This window comes from Heptranchias perlo, chromosome 12 (assembly GCF_035084215.1).
Source record: "Heptranchias perlo isolate sHepPer1 chromosome 12, sHepPer1.hap1, whole genome shotgun sequence".
NCBI lineage: Eukaryota > Metazoa > Chordata > Chondrichthyes > Hexanchiformes > Hexanchidae > Heptranchias > Heptranchias perlo.
This window is the reverse complement of record NC_090336.1, coordinates 21,278,000-21,298,786: the sequence shown is the minus strand read 5'-3', so window position 1 is coordinate 21,298,786 and position 20,787 is coordinate 21,278,000. Positions and strand designations below refer to the sequence as shown.

The 20,787-nt window shown below is 42.9% G+C and overlaps 1 protein-coding gene across 1 annotated transcript in view; it reads right to left on the bottom strand.

Moving 5' to 3' along the window:
- Window positions 1-20,787, bottom strand: part of LOC137327774 (anoctamin-9-like) — a 110,191-nt gene that overhangs the window by 32,620 nt on the left and 56,784 nt on the right. The window contains exons 14-20 of the mRNA XM_067993580.1: window positions 17,379-17,439; window positions 16,250-16,332; window positions 12,812-12,916; window positions 6,328-6,492; window positions 4,370-4,406; window positions 3,306-3,417; window positions 2,968-3,025 (exon numbers count right to left, since the gene is read on the bottom strand). Of these exons, the coding sequence (XP_067849681.1) occupies window positions 2,968-3,025; window positions 3,306-3,417; window positions 4,370-4,406; window positions 6,328-6,492; window positions 12,812-12,916; window positions 16,250-16,332; window positions 17,379-17,439 (621 nt within the window). The remainder of the gene's footprint in view (window positions 1-2,967; window positions 3,026-3,305; window positions 3,418-4,369; window positions 4,407-6,327; window positions 6,493-12,811; window positions 12,917-16,249; window positions 16,333-17,378; window positions 17,440-20,787) is intronic.

The window sequence follows — 20,787 nt, the reverse complement described above, 5'->3', positions numbered from 1 at the left end:
AACAGAATCTGCGGGCAAGTGCTGGAGTGGTACAGTACCCAAACTCTATGCTGCTGCATAAAGTCGGTATGGAGCAGGTTGCCCCGATTGGCACTAAAGGCACCTGCCCCAGAGAACAGCGGTGCACCATTCTGGCAGCAGATGATGGCCAAGGTCAATACCTGCAAGACCTGAGAACAGAACCAGAAGAAGATGAAGCACTTTAAGGACTATGGCAAAGAAAGACTACCCAACAATATTAGATGGCCCAAGACTGTATATCACAGTATTGCCTGTCAACCTGTTTGTCGTTTACTGTTCGCCCATACCAAGCGCTCACTGAAACTTGTAGCTCTTTCACTGCATGTTCCTGTGTACCCGAATCTCAGTAGGGCACACATTGAAGAAGTAAAGTACAACCAAAAACCTCGATACACTCAAAGCTTAAAAAATATCACACCTCTAGTCACTTTAATGCAATCTAACTGCACAATGCATAGTCACTTACTGATATCCAGGTTGGCCTGCAGATTGGGCACATATCCATCACTGTAAATGTTCTGCAAATCTGTCAATTTAAGCAACTCAAGACTACTTTTCTGCTTGTACAACAAGATGGCACCTCAAGGTCACAGTTCCAACCTAAAGAAAGGCCTCTCTGTAGTATAGGTGAAGCATGGGCAGCAAAGGCACATCTCCTCTGATTTGCCCAAGAAACTCTGGCAGGGTCTGTGGACCTGCATACGTAGGTAACGGCGGGTTGTACAGTCTGCCTCAGATGTCTCATTGCACCTTCTCATCCTCAACTTCCCTGAGGTCAAGAAGAAATTGCGAAGCAATGCCCACGTCTCATTTCAGGGCACTTAAAATTACTTTTAATTGTTTCATGAAAAAACAAACAAAGGCCAAAAGGTCAAAAACTGCAAAAATATCATTAATAAGAACATAATAACATAAGAAATAGGCGCAGGAGTAGGTCATACAGCCTCTCGAGCCTGCTCTGCCATTCAATCAGATCATGGCTGATCTTCGGCCTCAACTCCACTTTCCCGCCCGATCCCCATATCCCTTGATTCCCCTAAAGACCAAAAATCTATCCATCTCAGCCTTGAATATATTCAATGACTCAGCATCCACAGCCCTCTGGGGTAGAGAATTCCAAAGATTCACAACCCTCTCATCTCAGCCTTGAATGGCCGACCCCTTATCCTGTGACAATGCCTTCTTGTTCTAGACTCTCTTGCCAGGGGAAACAACCTCTCAGTATTTACCCTGTCAAGCCCACTAATAATCTTATATGTTTCAATTAGATCACCTCATTCTTCAAAACTCCACAGAGAATAGGCCCATTCTACTCACAGGACAACCCTCTCATCCCAAGAATTAACCTAGTGAACCTTTGTTGCCTCTAAGTCAAGTATATCCTTCCTTAGATAAGGAGACCAAAACTACTCAGTACTCCAAGTGAGGTCTCACTAAAGCCCTGTACAACTGTAGTAAGACTTCCTCTTGTATTCCAATCCCCTTGCAATAAAGGCCAACATGCCATTTGCTTTCCTAATTGCTTGCTGTACCTGCATACTAACTTTTTGTGTTTCTTGTAAGAGCACACCCAAGTCTCTCTGAACACCAACATTTAATAGTTTCTCACCATTTAAAAAATATTCTGTTTTTCTATTCTTCCGAGCAAAGTGAATAACCTCACATTTCACCACATTATACTCCATCTACTACCTTCTTGCCCACTCACTTAATCCGTCTATATCCCTTTGCAGACTCTTTGTGTCCTCCTCACAGCTTACTTTCCCACCTAGCTTTATGTCGTCAGCAAACGTGGATACCTTACACTCGGTCCCTTCATCTAAGTCATTAATACAGATTGTGAGTAGCTGAGGCCCAAGCACTGATCCTTTTGGCACCCTACTAGTTACAGCCTGCCAACCTGAGAAAGACCTGTTTATCCCTACTCTCTGTTTTCTGTCCATGCTAATATATTACCCTGAACCCCATGAGCCCTTACCTTGTGTAACAACCTTTTATGTGGCACCTTATCGAATGCCTTTTGAAAATCCAAATATACTACATCCACTGGTTCCTCTTTATATACCCTGCTAGTTACATCCTCAAAAAACTCTCTAATAAATTTGTCAAACATGATTTCCCTTCCTTAAAATCATGTTGACTCTGCCTAATCATATTACGATTTTCTAAGTGCCCTGTTACCACTTCCTTAATAATGGATTCCGGCATTTTCCCGATGACCGATGTCTGGTTAACTGGCCTTTAGTTCCCTATTCTCTCTCTCTCTCCCTTCTTGAATAGCTGGGTAACATTTGCAATCTTCCAGTCCACTGGGACTGTTCCAGAATCTAGAGAATTTTGGAAGATCATAACCAATGCATCCACTATCTTTGCAGCCATTAAAAAATGAAACTATAAACAAATGTATCTAACAAGATGCAAAAAAGGACCCAAAAAGCAGAAAGAGCAAATATGTGGGAAATACTGTTCCAGCACACCACAGCTTTAAGAAAAGAAACCTCAAAAACGATAAAAGGCATTTTAACATATTGGGACGTTTTAACCATTTTTCCACAGAAAGTATAGAAAAAAAGGAACTAGATGAAAGGTGGTTATTAAAGTAGTGGAAGTTATTTTCCACAAAGTTTGTAACCAATAAGCAATTCATTAGCCTGCTTGATAATCGATAAACACATCACACCCATTGTTTTGGGAAGTCTCTGATCCCGGATGCTTGGCAGGAATTATCAGATAGGCCTTCCCTTTTCGCTCTGAAGAGAGGGACCTAAAAAAAACATAGATAATGGGAGTAATTATAATTTAACCTCCGGGTGGGAAATGGACAGGTTTGGGTCAGCTGCCCGTTTTACACCCTGCCGGACTTTACTCTCTATTGAAGTTAATGGTAATATACGGTCTTTATGTTTCTGTGAAGAGAATGAAAATAATCAGGAATTGTTTGCTCACCTCTTCTAGTCTCCAACGGTTCGCTACTCTCACATAGTCACCTGGATGTCCGTTGAACCTAACAGAGAAAGAAATCCATTACTATATTGCATAGTGACTATGCAGCGTACTCTCTGCATACTCACTGCACACTCTCTGCATAGTGCACTACCACATGTAAACGTGAAAGGAGACAAATCATAAAATACAGCCCGAGTGCCTACTGCTTTGATTATGTCACCCAATCAATTGCCGAAACAATTTTTTTTATAACACTAGTAGATCTCCCATAACATTGCTCATGATGAATCAGGATTTTCTGTTTTGTAAAAATAGGGGTGTTTATAGGAGTTTCCCACCTTCCCAGAAAAAACGCAATGTAAATGATGGATGCGAACATGGTGAAGAACTGGAAAGTGAACATTTTTACAGTGAAGCTGTTTTCTCGAGCCAACACAGTGCGCTGCTTTTCTGCAAAACATCAGAAGATGATTATAAGTGAGACAAAAACACACATTTTCTGATCTATCCCCACTTTCTCTGTATAATAACTAAAAATCGTTCCATTCTCTTGAAATGTGACTCAGCCCCAGCATCCCTAACTGCACTAGTATGATATTTTTCCCTTACCCCGGCAGCTTTCTTGTGATATTACACATTAGCGTCAAATTTTGTGCTTTGGGCTCAGGCTTAGGAATTAAGACTGCCCACGTTTGCACCTTTGCAGCCAGCGGACAGAGGAGACTTTCATCCCATCAGTCTGGGCAGGACTTGAACTCAGGGACCCAGGTGGAAGGGCTGTCTCTAACCCATTGAACCACCCAATGCCACCGACATCCACAATATAACTAAACACAGTCCTGCTTTTCGAAATGTTCCCGCTGTTAAATCCTCTACAAAACTTAACGTTGACTTTAGCCCTGAAAATCCGCAGGGGTTCCACTGGACTCCCATGTTAACTCCAGTGGGAGTCCAGTGAAACTCACCAGAAAACAGTAGAGAGCTGGGGGCACTGGGGCATCTCAGGACAGCCAAGGAAGGGGCAAAACCTCCTTATAAGGCAAATTATGCAAACAGAGATGCTCTGTGGAGCAACTGGGGGTGGGGACTCCCTACAGCAGGAGTTTCTGGTTCCCCCGTTTATACCAAGTGAGCTGAGGCCTAATTGGGTATAAGTGGTCCCACTGGGAGCTCCATGCGAAGGTGGGTGATTTTTAAAAATTATTTTTTTGACTGGCCCCCCAGGGGGCCAAAAGGGCCTCAGGGGAAGGGGGCACGGCCTGGACACCTCCCCAAATCTTGGGCAGGCACCGGATTTTCTGACTGCATGGGGAAGGCAGGCCTGAAGATGTGCCCTGTGGATTTTTAGAACTATAATTTTTATGGAGTTTGAAGTATATTACAGAGCTATAAAATTACATACCCAAACTACACAGCTTCTTCGCAGCTAAATAATTGATCTGGAACATCAAATATTAGCAATTAGTTTCTTATTCACATTTTTGGGGTACAATACTTATAATTGCACACTTACAGCCTGAGTGCCTACTGTTTTGATTAACTATTACTCAAACAATCTTTTATCATCCCAATCTTTTCTTTACAACATTAGTAGATTTCCTGTAGCATTGCTCATGGTGAATCCGAGGATTTTCTGCCTTTTAACAATGGGGTGTTTATGCCATGTAGGTGACAACGTTAGTGCTACTGGTTTATATTGACTGAATAAATGAAATTCTACTTTTATAAATTACATTTTGGAATTTTAGTGTTTTGGGGATTGAACTCCACAACTCTGTCCATTATTCTGTGAAAGCTGTAAACATATGGCCTTTATTTACTATATATATATATACCTTTACCTATGCATTTAATTTTTATCTTGTACCATAAAGCTAACAATACACAGCAAGGTAGTTTGCCAAGTGCCAATTGGAGGTAGATATCTGGTATATAACGGTACTGAAGAGGGGGATGGGATTTATCTGGACTTGGGGCCAGTCCTGTGGTTTGGTAGCACTGGAGGATGCTCCTGTGGTTTTGCAGAAATTGTGTAGGGCTGCTGGAGTTTGACAGCACGGAGGGGGTCCTCTGATCTGGCATCACTATGAAAGATGAACCTAGAGTTTGGTAGAACTGTGGAAGTTGAAGCTGAAGTTTGGCACGACTGGGGATGAAATGTAAAATGTGGTTTATTGGTGGATTCTTGGTATCTGCCAGCAGTGAAGGGAGGGGCAGGGTATGGGCCTGACAGCACTGGGTCGGTGGAAGAGATCCCGGCCTAGCAATTCAATCATGCCACGCACAATTTACAGGCCGGCTATGCATACAATATAGCGGGCAGCGCTTGTGTACTCATTCTGGGCCGGAAGTGTGCTACCTGCCATATTGGATCGGGCTCCTTCTTAGGCATCCAGGAATCATTTAAAAACCTCATTATCATATTTAAATAAGGGTCCTATGCTTGTTGTTGGACTCTTTTGGGAAATCGGGCTGCCCCAGCACCTGACTCACCACGTGATGAACTTCCTCAGCGGCTTGTGGCGCTAACAGGTAGCAAAGGCCCTTCAGCAGTGCTATTTAAAAGGCTCATCCACTCTATACAAGTTAGTTCCTGGTTTGTCCTTTTAGGCTGCTGGCTAACTTCTGGGTGTTTTTTTGCCTATTTTCTGCCTTCTACAACTGAATTCTGACTTCCGCTAAGAAGTTTTTGTTGGTGCTGGACTGCTTTTATCTGCCTTCACAACAGTTCTACTGCAGTCATGGGTGGTCTCTTAGGTGTGCCGTTAGAACTCCAGGAGACCACAGTGACCGAGTGGCACATCCCCCAATTACCAAGTAGATATATTTGCCACTCCAGCTCCCTTTTGAATGCTTGCAGTGAACCTGCACTCACTGCACATGTCAGCAACTTATTCCAGAGATCGAAACCTTTGCTGAAAGTACCACAACGGAGAAACTGAGGTTTGATACTGCATGGGGCTCACGACTAAAAACTAGGTCCAGTACATGATTTCCTCTAGTTTCTTCCATGACATATTGTGTAAGGGAACAATCGTTTACAAATCTACAAATCAGTCAGCCATTCTGCCCTCAATGCCAAATGAATCACTACTGGACCACTGAATACCTGGGAAGTTAAAATCCCCATTACGCACAGACATTTCCCATTTGAGTTGCCCATCTAATTTCTGCCTAGAATGCCTCATCTAGGAGTTCATCCAAACTTAGAAATAGGTCTGCACTGATAAAAGTCTTCAGGTGCCAACTGAGAAATAAAATCTATGTCATCTGAGTGCACTGAAGGAGTTCTCATTTACAAGTCAGCTGTTAGAAATGGAGTTCTAGTAAGTAGGGCAAAGTATCTTGCCTCAGTCCTACCTTAGTCATGATTATAATTGTGAAGAAGTGCAACAGAGCACCAATTATTACAGCCAACGAACTGGCATTATCACGCACAACATCCACTGATGCTTTCGTCAATATGACAGCCATCACAATTCGAAATACCACAATGCCAAGTGCGATACTCATTATAATGGTGATCTGTAAAATAACAAAAACAAAAATTACATTCAAAACTGTCAAAGAGAGGTCAGGGACTGCGAGGGAGAGTTATTATAGAAGGTACACAAAGGTGACATAGCAGCACAGGGACAGCAAGAGAGATACAGGGGAGATACAATACTGACACAGCCAGTGCAGGGACAGTACAATGGCGAGATACTGGGGAGATACACAATACAGCAACAGTAAGAGAGAGACACAGGGAAGATACGTAATACTGACACAGCCAGCACAGATGAGGGCATTTGGATAGATACAGGGGGAGCTGCATAACACTCATACAGCGAGCACAGGCAGAGATAGTAACAGAAAGATGCAGTGAAGGAACATAATACTAACACATAACACAAAGACAAATAGAAAAAATAGCAACAGGTAGATACATACTGGGATATTAAAATACAGTGGATATACACAAAATGATAGTATGGGACAAATGCAGGAGGGCTACACAACAATGATACAGCCAGCACATTCAATACAGACACCAGGGAGATACACAGGCCTAGAAATTCGATCGCACCGTGCCCGGGCAGGAAACACATTCATTTCAAGCCAGAAGTGTGCCGCCTGCAATATTGGATCGGGCTTCTCCGCAGGCATCCAGAGCACACACCAGAACTATTTAAAGCAATGAATATGTAAATAAAGTTCCTACACTTGTTGGAGGACCCTTTTCTGATTTTGGTATGTCCCAGCACCTGGCTCGCCACGTGATAAATTCGGCCAGCGACTCGTGGTGCCAATCGGCATGCTCAAGCAGCATTTCCGCTGTTTGGATTGCTTTGGAGCTTTGAGCGAGTATCCAGAATTATGGTCATCTGCTGCATGCTCCATAACTTTGCCATGAGGGACCAGCCCTTACCACCACCTGGGCAGCAAGATGTGCAGAAGCAGGAGGAGGAAGAGCTGCATGAGGAGGAGTAAGAGCATAAGCGGCATCGACCACTAGTGCCAAAGCTGCCAGAACTCTCAGAGAGCAGCTCATCAACGGGCACTTCACCTAAACCATCCCTCCCATCCCCAATACACCGACACCCCCTCAATCCTTCCCACGGTCCTTACTACCACCATTCGATTGCCTTCCTTCAGTCCAGCCTTATGGGTCTTGTCCTCACTTCACTACAAATATAAACATCAACACCAAATCCAGAACAAAAAACAAATTTATCAAATAACTCAATTCCATCTCTGTCTAACAGTTAACAGATATAATTAGAAATCACCCTTATGCAAGCCCTGTGTGCTCATTTCCCTATCCTAGTGCTCCGACAAAGTGTTTCCCTAGCGGTTACAGCTTGGGAGGTGGAAGGCTGCTGAGTTTCAATTGAGGACACTGCAGATGGCCGTGCTGGGCGACCTCAAGCAGCTCTAGGCCTTGGGGGCAGGGCTGCAGACTGCAGCATCTCGGTGGGCCAGCGGAGTGTTTCCAGCATTTTCTTTTTTAAATTTCATATTTCCAGAGTCTGCAGTATTTTGCTTTTATTTAAGGTAAAGGGGAGATTTAATAGAGGTGTTCAAAATTTTGAAGGGTTTTGATAAGAGTAGACAGGGAGAAACTGTTTCCACTAGGCAGGAGGGTCGATAACCAGAGGACACAGATTTAAGGCAATTAGCAAAAGAACCAGAGGGGAGGTGAGAATATTTTTTAAGTAGCTGGTTGTTATGATCTGGAATGCACTACCTGAAAGCAGATGGTGGAAGCAGATTCAATAGTAACTTTCAAAAGGGATTTGGATACGTATTGAAAAGGAAAAATTTGCAGGACTATGGGGAAAGAGCAGTGGAGTGGGACTAATTGGATAGCTCTTTCAAAGAACTGGATTAAGCACGATGGGCTGAATGGCTTCCTTCAGTGCTATATGATTCTATATTCTGCCCAAAGCCTTGACAAAAGTTGGAGGTGGACTCCTCCATGCTCTGCGACATCGCTGACAGTCTGCCCATTGCACCTATTATTTCCTGGTATATGCACATCAGCCTTCTTCGGTAGCCTGAGCTCTCGCTCAGCATCGGAGTTCTCTGTAGCAGAACCAGAATGCGATCATGCCCTCCAGCGAGCTGGCACCTGTGGTGTCCTATCCCCCTGCCACAGCTCCTGCACACTTGTGCCCGGTGATTCACCACTTGAAGACTCTCCTCTATCCTAGCCTCTAAAGTATGTGTGGTGCAAGTATCTGAGCTGGTACGAGGGTGAGCTTGAGTGACGCTGCATCATCAGGAAGGCTGGCCTCCTCTTCCTCAAGTGCCAGAACTTTGTCCACGTCTGCAGCACCTGAAATGAAACAAATGAGAGAGTGTGCAGATAGGCTCTGCCTCTTTCACTGGCAGCCTTTCGACTGGAGTTGTGGTTGACCTTCTCCTGCAAGAAAGAAGGGAGTGTGTTAGTGACTGTCGTGGGAGATGTTTAGACAATGTGCCTGTCATGGTTGAATAGCTGGTATGCAATGTGTCAGATGTGAGTTGTGGAGAAGTGAGGGTTGCAATATTGGTGAGTATTAATCTGAGGAGGAGACGTGTGATGCAGTGATTGTAGGAGACTGAGGAGAAGCGGGGGAGCGGTGTATTGTGAGTAGTGAGACTAGGGGTGGTGGAGCTGTGAGCAGAGAGTAAGAGAGCAATATTGTTACCTTGACAACTCTTGCGAGGTCATTGAACTTATTCTGGCATTGCAGCCATGTCTTGGGAGCTAAGCTTCTGGTATTAATGTCCTCTGCGATGTCTTCCCATTGGTGGCGGAGGAGTTGCTTGGAGGGCTTTCTGCCCTCTAAGGGGAAGTGGATCTTCCTCCTCCTGTCCACTGCCTGCATCAGGGCTTCCAAGGCAGCATCAGAAAACCTTGGTGCCCTCTCAGTACTTGCTGCAGCTATTTCTGTGTACTGTCTCCCTGTTGTTTGCAGGCAGAGTGCACCTCCCCTTTAAGAGATGCTGGCTGCCTTTAAGTGGAGTCAGAGACACCCGATATCTAGTCTCCCAATCAGGCATGCAGGCAACAGGAATATTATGTACTTACCTAGCTTCTTCTTAATATGGAAACACGGTGAATGCAATACTTCCTTCATCTGCATCAAATTACCATATACCTACCCACGTTTGGACATATGTACTCTGCTGCTTTAGGACTTGCTCCAGGAAAATGACAGGGTGGTTGGTATATGGTGAAATGTGTTCTCGAGTAACTTTCTGCCCCCGTCCGCCTCAAATCCAGCAAAAAGTTGGTAATGACCATCAATGGATAGCTGCAATCCTATCCTCACCGACTCTGCTCCTCACCCCATTCACTCCCAAAGACTAAATTGTTTGTTACCACATTTTGCTCTGTCCGCATTACAAAGATTTAATTCCTTCCTCGCCTTCCATGACAGCAGATCCTACTCCTCTAGATCCATGAAAAAATACACCCAGATATTTCAGAAGCTCCCAACTCTGTAATGACACACCATACCAACACAGGAGTATAAACAAGTGCAGAAGTATTTTGCAAAAGGTGCAGTGCAGTGTGAGTGTGAGATTGCCCTTGTACATGGTATAGTATAAGAATGTGCTTGAGCTGGGTGACAGCTACCATTGTTTCTGGTGAAGTGCAGGAGTGAGTGTGGGCTGCCCTTGTTCATAGTGTAGTTTAAGAATGAGTATGACTGAAGTGAGATTACCCATGTTCATGATGTAGTGCAGGAATGACTGTAAGCTGGGTGTGAGCCTCCATGTATACAGTGAATGGAATTGAATTGGCAGAGGGCAAGTTAAAAAGGGCCTGGAAGTGATGATGGACTTGTCGCTTTCAATGTCTAGACAATATAGCTGATACTCTACTTTTCTAGTTTTATATTCCAGCATTTTATTAGCTTTTTTAACCGCTTTGCCACATTGTTCTGTTCAAGAAGAGAAAGAAGGATAAGCTGGGTACTATAAATCAATCAGTCTAATGTTACATGTGGGAAAATTCTTAGAATCCATAATCTGAGATCACATTAGTGAGAATTTAGAAATGCATGGAATAATCAGGAACAGCCAGCAGAGATTTTTTAAAGGCAGATCTTGTTTGACGATTTTAATTTGAAACAAATAATTGGCTAGATAAAGGAAATGCTGCGGATGTAGTGTGTATGAATTTTTGAAGGTATTAATAAGGTGCTTCACAGAAAGCAAGTTAAAAAAAATAGGCTTATGGTGTAAGAGGAAATGTAGCAATATGGAAGGAAAGTTGGTTGATGGACAGGAAACAAAGATCTAGGGTTAATGCATGTTGCTCGGATTGGAGAAGGGTTGAAAATGCTACACCCCAAGAACCACTTCTGGACCTACTTTTGTTCTCAATACATACAATGATTTGGACATAAAGAGTACAAAATCAGGATTTGCTGATGACACAAAAGTAGGGGCTTGGAAAATAGTGAGAAGGACTATAAAAGACTTTAGGAAGATACAGACAGCTTGATGGAATGGACAGTAGATGCGATTTAATGTGGATAAGCGCGAGATAGTACATTTTGAGAGAAAAAACTAGGAATACCCGCAGTGGAAAGACACTGAAAGATGTGAATGAACAGAGAGATCTAGGGGCTCAAGTACATAATTCTCTGAAAGTGCAAGTGTAGATAGATAAAGCCATAGAAAAGGCCAATAGAATTTTGGGTTTTATAAATAGGGGCATAAAGTACAACAGTAAAGAAGTAACGATGATTTAATAATTGGTTAGGCCACAGTTGGAATACTGCATGCAGTTTCGGGCATTTCATTATAGAAAGAACATTAAATCCACAGTGTGGATTCACCAATGTGATACCAGGGACGAGAAACTATAGTTATGAGGAGACTTTGAGATATTGGATTGTTGGAGCAGAGAGGGACAGAAGTAGATTTATTAGAGCTTTTCATAATTATGAAGTGTTTGATAGCGGGAATAGGGAAAGACTATTTCCTCTGGATAGGGACTCAGCGATGATTAATTGTGATTAAGAGACTGAGGAGAGAGCTTAGGTGAAATTTCTTTTACACAAAGGGTTGTTGGAGCATGGAATGCTTTCCATGGGGAATAGTTGAGGCACTGATGGGCAACTCTCCCATTGTGAGAGGGGGGTGACTGGACATTCAATAGGCCAGTGCAGAGCTAAGCTGGCAGAGTGTCCTTAAAGGATCGGAGACATGCCGATCGGCTGAGGGTTTGCGGGCGGCAGAAGGTCCACCAGCGGTTGGGAGGATTTTTATGGTGACACAGGAAGAGCATTCTTGCTCCTCCCGACCCCCCAAAAATTGACCACTCACCTGAATAATTTTGTTTGAGAATTGCTCCTGTGAAGTGCCAACTACGTTTTACTATGTTAAACGTAGCACTTCTCTTTAATTGTCCTCATTCCTTTAAATTTGACTTGAAGTACAGTTTTACTTGCCCACCACCGGTGACCCCCATAGACCTATCTCAGTGTAAACCTAGTGCTGTGAATAATTATGAAAATTAGTTTACACTGGATGAATTGAGTGTTATTTGCACTTGACCTTTCAGGTGGGACAATTGAAAATAAGCCAAAACATTGAAATAAGGGGGCATAAACAAAAACTGATGAAATGACAATTTAGGACTAATATCAGAAAGAAGGTTATCATATGCAGTGGTTTGCATATTATCCACTGTAGGGTAATGGAGGTGAAAACCCTGGACCAAGATCCAATTAGATAACATGATGGGGTGTGAAAGTTTTTTCTTCCTGATGGATGAGCTAAGAAGGGCCAAATAGTATTCCTTATAAGTACTTGTGATGTTGTGTTATAATCAAGGAGTATAAGCTGGATGTGAGGATGCTCTTATGCATGGTATAACCTAGAAATGAGTGTGAGCTGAGTATGAGATTGTTCATGTACATGGTGTAGTGTAGAAGTCAGTATAAGAATGCTCTTGTACATGGTCTAATATAGAAGTATGAGCTGAGTGTTCTTTATGGTACAATGAGTCACATGCTATCAGTTTGCAATGATTATGAGGTTGCTGCTTTGCATGGTTCTCTTACCTGTCGGCTAGGAGTAGCTATAACTTCGATTTTATAGTGATGAATGAACATGCAGCTTTGACCACTACATTTTGAATCAAGGTTATATGATAAAAGTGCTCCTCAAAGTGATATCTTACAATTGAAGCTACAGAGGTGAATTTCTTGGCTGGCTATGTTAAACTTTTATATGCACCTCAGCCACAGACTTTGAATGTACTGCTTACTATTTTTGGAGGGAGGGACTGAGATAAGTTTTGATTGACATAACACATGCTAGTATACCTGGCCATTCACACTTTCAGTTCACTTACCAGTACACATTCCAGCAAGAGGACTATTGTTGATCGCACGTACGAATGTTGATATTCTACCGGTGCTACGTCAGGGTTGTATATTAGCCCGAGAGCAAGTTCCTCCTGATACATAAAATAAATCATTTTAGAGCAAATTTTTCTCTTAGTCCAGTAATATTGAAGATATTAGAGCAGGGAGGAAGAAGATTTGATGGACATATTCAAAATCATGAAGGGTTTTGATAGAGTAAATAAGGAGAAACTGTTTCCAGTGGCAGAAAGGTCGGTAACCAGGGGACACAGATTTAAGGTAATTGGCAAAAGAACCAGAGGCGACATGAGCAAAAAGAAATTTAAGCAGTGAGTTGTTATGATTTGGAATGCACTGCCTGCAAGGGTGGTGGAAGCAGATTCAATAATAACTTTCAAAAGGGAATTGGATACATACTTGGAGTGGAAAAATTTGCAGGGATACGGGGAAAGAACAGGGAAATGGGACGAATTGGATAGCTCTTTCAAAGAGCCAGCACAGGCACGATGGGCCGAATGGCCTCCTTCTGTGCTGTATCATTCTATGATTAATTAACTTCAACTCTGCATTGTTAAGTGAATATAAAATCTCTACTCTTTCCGAGCGGAGGTTTGTATGTGTATTTATTGGTTTAGTGTGTCTTCCTTACCATGTTCTTATAGTTGAAGGCTGTGTATTGCTTACCCTTTTCCCTTTCAGTGTTAGCTGCTGAAATGCTTCATCTGTTCCCTCAGACTTATTTATTGCTGCAAAGCAGGGTAGTTACATTGAGCTGGTGATAAATGCCTGCTGGAAATTTCCAACAGATTCAACAAACTTTGGCAGCTTGTTGCAAATATACGGTTTTTCCTTGAATCTTAGTTCAAAATAAAATTCAGACAGTGGTTGCTGTTTTTAATTGTTAGAGGCCATGTAATTATGACTGCACCAAATCTGGCGATGTGATCAAACTAATGTGGTGGGCATTATGAATATTTGTAAAATTTGCAATTTGAGTGAACCTTCAGAGACAAAAAAAAGTGTCCCTGAGGGTATGATGTGACTTTGTGATAAATTTAATAAATTAAAAGTCTAGCATATGGCACTTCCTGTACACATTAACCTTATTTCTGTGTCACAACATTTGAGTTGCACTTACATTGGGAAATCCCTCTGGTAACATTTTGATATCATGCAATCAAATCACTCAAAATACTTTTTTTTAAAAATCCATTGCCATATTTTCTCAGCAACTGAAATTTCTAATGTCCAAAATAAGCTTTAAAATAAAATTTAAAAATAATGATATGATTAAAGAATTGTATTTTGTTCTTTTAATGCCTTCCTTAAAAATTTTCATTCAAGGCCTCAGCAAGATCCTACAATAATGGCCTTGAGAAAAATAAGAACTCCAACCTCAAACTTTTAAGAGATACTGGCCTGCATTTTCCATTGTCTTCATTTATTTTATTGGTGTATTTCAGGCAAAAAAAATGGCATGGTAGTCAATACAGAGTAAAATCCGGTGAGGAATAAATCAGGCCTCTGACCGAACCTCCCCCCCGCCAGGCGGGTTAGGTTAAAATGGGGACTTTAGTGCTGAAGTGACACTGTAGAGGGTGCTACTGTGGACACTTGAAACTGCAGGAGACTTCTTTTACCTTGTCTGTCTGGTTAGAGCGGTGAAGTCCCTCATAAGAGACTGTTAACTAAAGTTGAGGCTCATGGAATTGAGGGCAAATGATTGACCTGGTTAGGAAATTGGCTGAGCGGCAGAAGACAGAGAGTAGGGATAATAGGCAAGTACTCAAATTGGAAGGATGTGACTAGTGGGGCCTCAACTATTCACTGTATTTATTAACGACTTAGATGATGGGATAGAGAGCCACATTCCCAAGTTTGCCGATGGCACAAAGTTAGGCAGCAGTGCAAGTAGTGTAGATGGAAGCATAAAATTTCAGAGATATTAATAGATTAAGTGAATGGGCAAAACTGTGGCAAATGGATTTCAATGTGGACAAGTGTGAGATCATCCACTTTGGACCTAAAATGGATAGGTTAGAGTGCTTTCTAAATGGTGAAAAGCTTGAAACAGTGGAGGTCCAAAGAGACAGGGGTCCATGTAAATAGATCATTAAAATGTCATGGATAGGTACAGAAAATAATCAAAAAGGCTAATGGAATGCTCGCCTTTACAACTAGAGGACTAGAATACAAGGGGGTAGACGTTATGTTACAGCTATACAAAGCCCTGGTTAGACTGCACTTGGAGTACTATGTTCAGTTCTGGGCACCGCACCTTAGGAAAGATATATCGGCCTTGGAGGGAGTGCAGCGTAGATTTACTAGAATGCTACCTGGACTCCAAGGATTAAATTACGAGGAGAGATTAGAAACTAGGGTTGTATTCCCTGGAATTTAGAAGATTAAGGGACAATTTGATCGAAGTTTTCAAGATATTAAGGGGAACTGATAGGGTAGATAGAGACAAACTATTTCCACTGGTTGGGGAGTCTAGGACTAGGGGACGTAGCCTAAAAAGTAGAGCCAGGACTTTCAGGAGTGAAATTAGGAAACACTTCCACACTCAAAGGGGTGGCAGAAGTTTGGAACTCTCTTCCGCAAACAGCAGCTGATGCTAGCTCAATTGTTAATTTTAAATCTGAGATTGATAGATTTTTGTTAACCAAAATTAAGGGACATGGGGCTACAGCAGGTTTATGGATTCAGGTCACAGATCAGCCATGATCTCACTGAATGGCGGAACAGGCTCGAGGGGCAAAATAGCCTACTCTTGTACCTATTTTCCCATGTTCCTAAATGTTTTCACGCATTGCAGCACTGTTTGGGGCGTCATTGAGGTGGCATTGACAGCCAGTGCCATCTTCCTCCACTGAGCTCGTGCCACTGCTCTTGGCAGCCTTTTTCCCCATGGCCAAACAGGTCAGGTCTCCTTGCTCTGATTTCCTCCTGAAGTAACTTTATCTTACCATTGCTGAAATTGGCTGATCTTCATTTGGACTGTCCCCTTGCTGATATCCTGTAGAGTTGATGCTGTTTTTCTCCATGCATAGAGTGTGCCTTTGAGGCTACGGGACTTTAAATCCTGGGACAGCATGAGGATTTCTGGCCCCCTGGGTGCAGAAAGCCAATCTCTGGCAAAGGGAGCATACCCGTCAATATGTTATCGAGCTAACCCTGGAAAATGAACTGGGGCCAACAGCAGACATGTGGGATAGTGGTCATTCATTGCACTTCTCCTGGCTTAACAGCTTGGCAGAAAATCTAGGCCAATGGTTTTAATATATTACTGGATCTCCTGCGGTTTTGCTCAGGGATCAGTGATACACTGCTTGATAACAATCAAGGTATTATAAATGTTTGCGAACTCTGATTTAATGTAATCGTACTCAGCCATCAGCGGGTAAATCAGCTATGGTGATTACCTCATCCTCGTCCCAGTGGAATAAATCCCACTCACTGACGACTTTTATTCGGGCTCGTTTCCACAGCTCCAGAAACACAGTGGCTACAGTTTGGGACAGAAATATTCACTGAGGTTACTAATGTTTCATTCTTTAATAACAAAGAGTATTATCAAATGCAAACAAACAAATAAGTATAAATTTTATACGAGTGGGCTGAATTTTGTGTTATTGCTCCCCCACCCCAAAGTGAGTATATTTGGCATTTGATGTAATACCGAGTCATACAGACCAGAAAAATCCCAGATAACATTCCCCAGTCTGTGTTGAGTTAGTTGATCTCAGCCGTGGCAATACTTGGAATACTGCAGTTGACCTCAATGCTCCTGGGCTTGAAAGGGGCGAAAAATCAACCATGGTTTTGCTCACGATCTCTATCTCCTGCTCCCTAAGTGTGAATATGTGAATGCTGGGTAAGAACTGGATCAGGCTCGCCGTGATACCAAGCTTCTTCCATTGCGCCTCCCAAACCCGTGACCTCCACTATCTAGAAGGACAAGGGCAGCAGATGCACGGGAACACCATCACCTCCAAGTTCCCCTCAAAATCACACACCATCCCGACTTGGATATATATCACCATTCCTTCATCGTCGCTGGGTCAAAACCCTGGAAGTCCCTACCTAATAGCAGTGTGGGAGTACTTTCACTACATGGACTGCAGCGGTTCAAGAAGTGTCACCACCAACATCTCAAGGGCAACTAGGGATGGGCAATAAATGCCAGTCTTGCCAGCGATGCCCACACCCCAAGAGTTAAAAAAACCCAATGTGAATAACCTGCTGACACTCAACATCTGCACTCATTCACGAAGAATGGATACTGGACCGGGCACCAGGGGTTTCCTTTAAGGTGAAGGGAAAAAGTTGGAAAAATAGCATTTGCATAATATTGTTGTCAAGATATTTCATAATTTTTAATGCGACTGCAACCAACATCAAATTTACTCCTGCTGCTACACACTACAGCTGTATGGTCTTCCTGGACTATAATGTTATCGGTCATGGATCTCGTTTAAACTCAACCCCTGGCTCTACCTTTTAAAAAAAAAAAAAATTAATAGCTAGTGTTGTGCTGATGACAGTACATACCCCAGATTCCCATGAACATAGCAAATAAAATTGTTATTCCGTGGTCAAATAGTTGTGTAATCTGCAGGAAAAGAATGAAAAGAGTTTGGTCATCAGCACTGGCCACTTGTCACACATTGTGTCTTACTGAATCCTTAACTGTAAATTTTCTCTTTGTACCTGAGTTTAATGAAACAATAAATTTATAACAAAACTATCTCCTGCTGGCCAAGCACATATCCATTGTAACATCATAGACACTACAGGATTCCTCAACCTGCTCTCCATCTAACCCTCTACTGCGAGAATTGGTCCAATGATGCAAGTAAAGTGTCAGCTTGGCTGTTGGTAGAACTTTTGCCTCTGAGTCATAAGACGATGGGATCAAGACGTTCTCCAGAATATGAGTATATTATGGCCCTGAATTTCCTCATTGTCTTCAGCACTTACGCTATTATTGCGCCATTGTTGTGCTAAGTGCAAAATTCCTTAATCTTTATAACAGTGCAAATCTTACGCCCATCAAACCCCTCAGGGCTTACTGTTCAATACACAGGAGTTTCCTGGGTATACGCCATTCCTGCAATTGGTGTAACTTTACGCATAAAATAAAATGGTTTAACAGCTCCCCCAGCACTTCAGACGAGTATGAGGATTTGGTAAGTTGAAGAGAGCACCAACTTCGCTTACTGTTTCAGGTTTCCTAGGAACTTTTTTTAACCCCTTCCTCCACATTTTTCAATACTGATATGCTTCCCTCTCTTCCCAGAGAAAAATGTTAAAACCCCAATTTCCCCCAAACCACACTAAGATCGACTTTGGACAAGGGATGGCTTTCCCCATGGGCATACCAGTCTATGCCATCATAATGGAGGAGGAGTTGTAGCAGCAGCATGTCCACACCAGGAGAATCAGGCAGCATGGCTGAAGACAGCAGCCCATCAGGTACAACCCTCCCCAATGTGTGTGCAAGCCACACCAAGCACCTCATATCTGACGGTTGTGCCCTACAAGTATGCTATTGGACATATCTGCCAACTTCATCACGATGATTTGCAGACTCACTCCACTGTCACAACTGCTGTGTTCGTGGCAATTAAAGAGACAGCAGCTTTCACTTTTACGGCTCCGCATCCTTCCAGACTGCCAGGAGACTGTCACAGCATGTATCCTGCAAGTGACAAATGCCTTCTTTCATAAAGTAGCCAAATTACTCCAATTGGGCATCACCCCCAGCAGAGGCACAGATGCAGGGACTTCTGCAGGGTAGCTGGATTTCCCAGGGTGCAGGGCACCATGATGGCATGCACGTGGCTCTGAAGTTGGCAATAAGCAGCCGCTGACAAATATGAATAGGTAGGAGTTCCACTCTGTGAACGTCCAACTTATCTGCAATGCAAACCAGACCGTGTCTTCATTTGCCGCTTTAAGGAGCACCAGAGGGCAGATTCTGCAGGATGTCTTCATTAACTGATTGACTGCAGTGGCAGCATCTTAGCCGTACCTTCTTCTACACACCAGATGACACCAAAGCAGATCTCTTTGGTCCAGCAGGAATCCTCACCCGTGTGAAGAAGTCTGAACCTACTGAATGGTCTATTTCCTGACTTATTGGAATGTTTGTCAATAACAAATCATGAGACAAGCGCCCAGTGTATTTCAAAGAAAACATTTCTTTTATTGCAAGCTAAGGGGTGTGGAAGGTTGTGTGTGTGGGAGGCTAAGTCTGTCAAGGAGTATGTGGCAATTGTGATGAGAGGAGTGAAGTGAGAGGTGTGGGGGTGTGGTAACGTTAAAGTGAAGGAAGGTGTTTTGGGGCTGTCCAAAGCAGTTGGTATGTATTAAGGGAGTTGGAGGCACCCTTACTCAGAGTGTAGTGTGAAGCCTTAATAGTGTGAATGTTGCTTTAAGAGGATGAAGGCAGGCAGGGAGGAAAGGGAGATTGCCTGCCCTCGTGAAGTGTTCTCACTTCTTTCTGTACCGTGATCAGTCCTGGGTGTGAGGGAGTCAGTGCCAGTGCCAGCTTCCTGCAGGCAGCACGACTGATGTTGGTGTTCAGCTTAGTGAAAGGAAGACCCATGAGTGTGCTGCACCGATCTTGTACTTCTTGGACAAAGGGCTTGGAGGTCTTCATCAGAGGAGCCAGTTGGGCTTCTGCTGCCTGCTGCTCTGGCGTGGTACTCAGTGGGCACAGCTGGCATCTAAGTGGGCATGTTGGTGCATATCTGGACTGATGCTGTGGGTGAGAGATGCCAGTAATTTAGAGGCAATTGCCAACAAAACCACTTGTCGGCTGCTTACCTTGCTGTCGAACAATGTTCTGCTGCTGTTGGGCGTCTGTAGAGTCCTTTTAAAAAGTTATGGCGTTGTTGCACAGACATTTCCTGGGGGAGTCGGTCAGCAACATACACAGTTTCTACACTCAAGTTACATCAGAGCTGCACCAAAAATATTTAAATTAACTTGCCCCAGGAAACTTATGTGTAACTCCCTTTACTGGTGAATGGCATAATTTTCTGGCACAACAATGGCATAACTGACGTTGCGGAAATTCAGGACCATAACCTTGGCTGACAATTCAATGCAATACAGAGGGAGTCAGAACTGCTGTCTTTAAACCAAGACCTCATCCACCTATTAACAAAAAATCGCATTCAAAGAAGAGCAGGGTGTCCTCCTGGCATCCTGGCCAATATTCCTCCCTCAAACACCACCAAAAACAGATTAACTGGTCATTCACCTCATTTGCTGTTTACGGGATCTTGCTGTGCGCAAATTAGCTGCCATATTTACCGACATAACAACAGTGAGTACTCTTCAAAAGTAACTCATTGGTTGTGAAAAACTTTAGAACATCCTTAGAAGGTGAAAAAGGTGCTATGTAAATGTAATTTCTTTTTTTTTCTAATTACCCTATGCTGAACCACAGAACATTGATTTCAAAATGATATGATAATCATCACATGGAAAAGGGTTCCATTCAAAAGTTTTAATTTAAATTCAATTTATAAAGGACATTGTATATCATTATATACAGACAGAGCGCCGCCTTGCTTCAAACTGTAAAACCTTTCTATTATCAAGGTAATTTTGCGAGGCTCTGCTCCTGGTGTGGAGACTCACTAGCAGTAGATAGTTTTGATCCCTAGCAGCGATCAATTCAATCTTCCTGGTTCTTGAAATAATGGTGGCACCATTGATTGCCGTAAACATAAAGGGATCATGACAATTACCAAGGTCAAGGTCTTTAATGTGCATGATTCTGTACCTTTAGTGCAGATCAGCTATGTATTCATGGAGTGGTACCACTTTCAGATCATGAAGAGGATGACATTGCGGGTACAGGCCTACATGGCTACACATGCCATCAATAATACCCTGAACTCTGGGGAATCCAGCCAGACTATAAAAATGCATGTTGCTGGGTGTT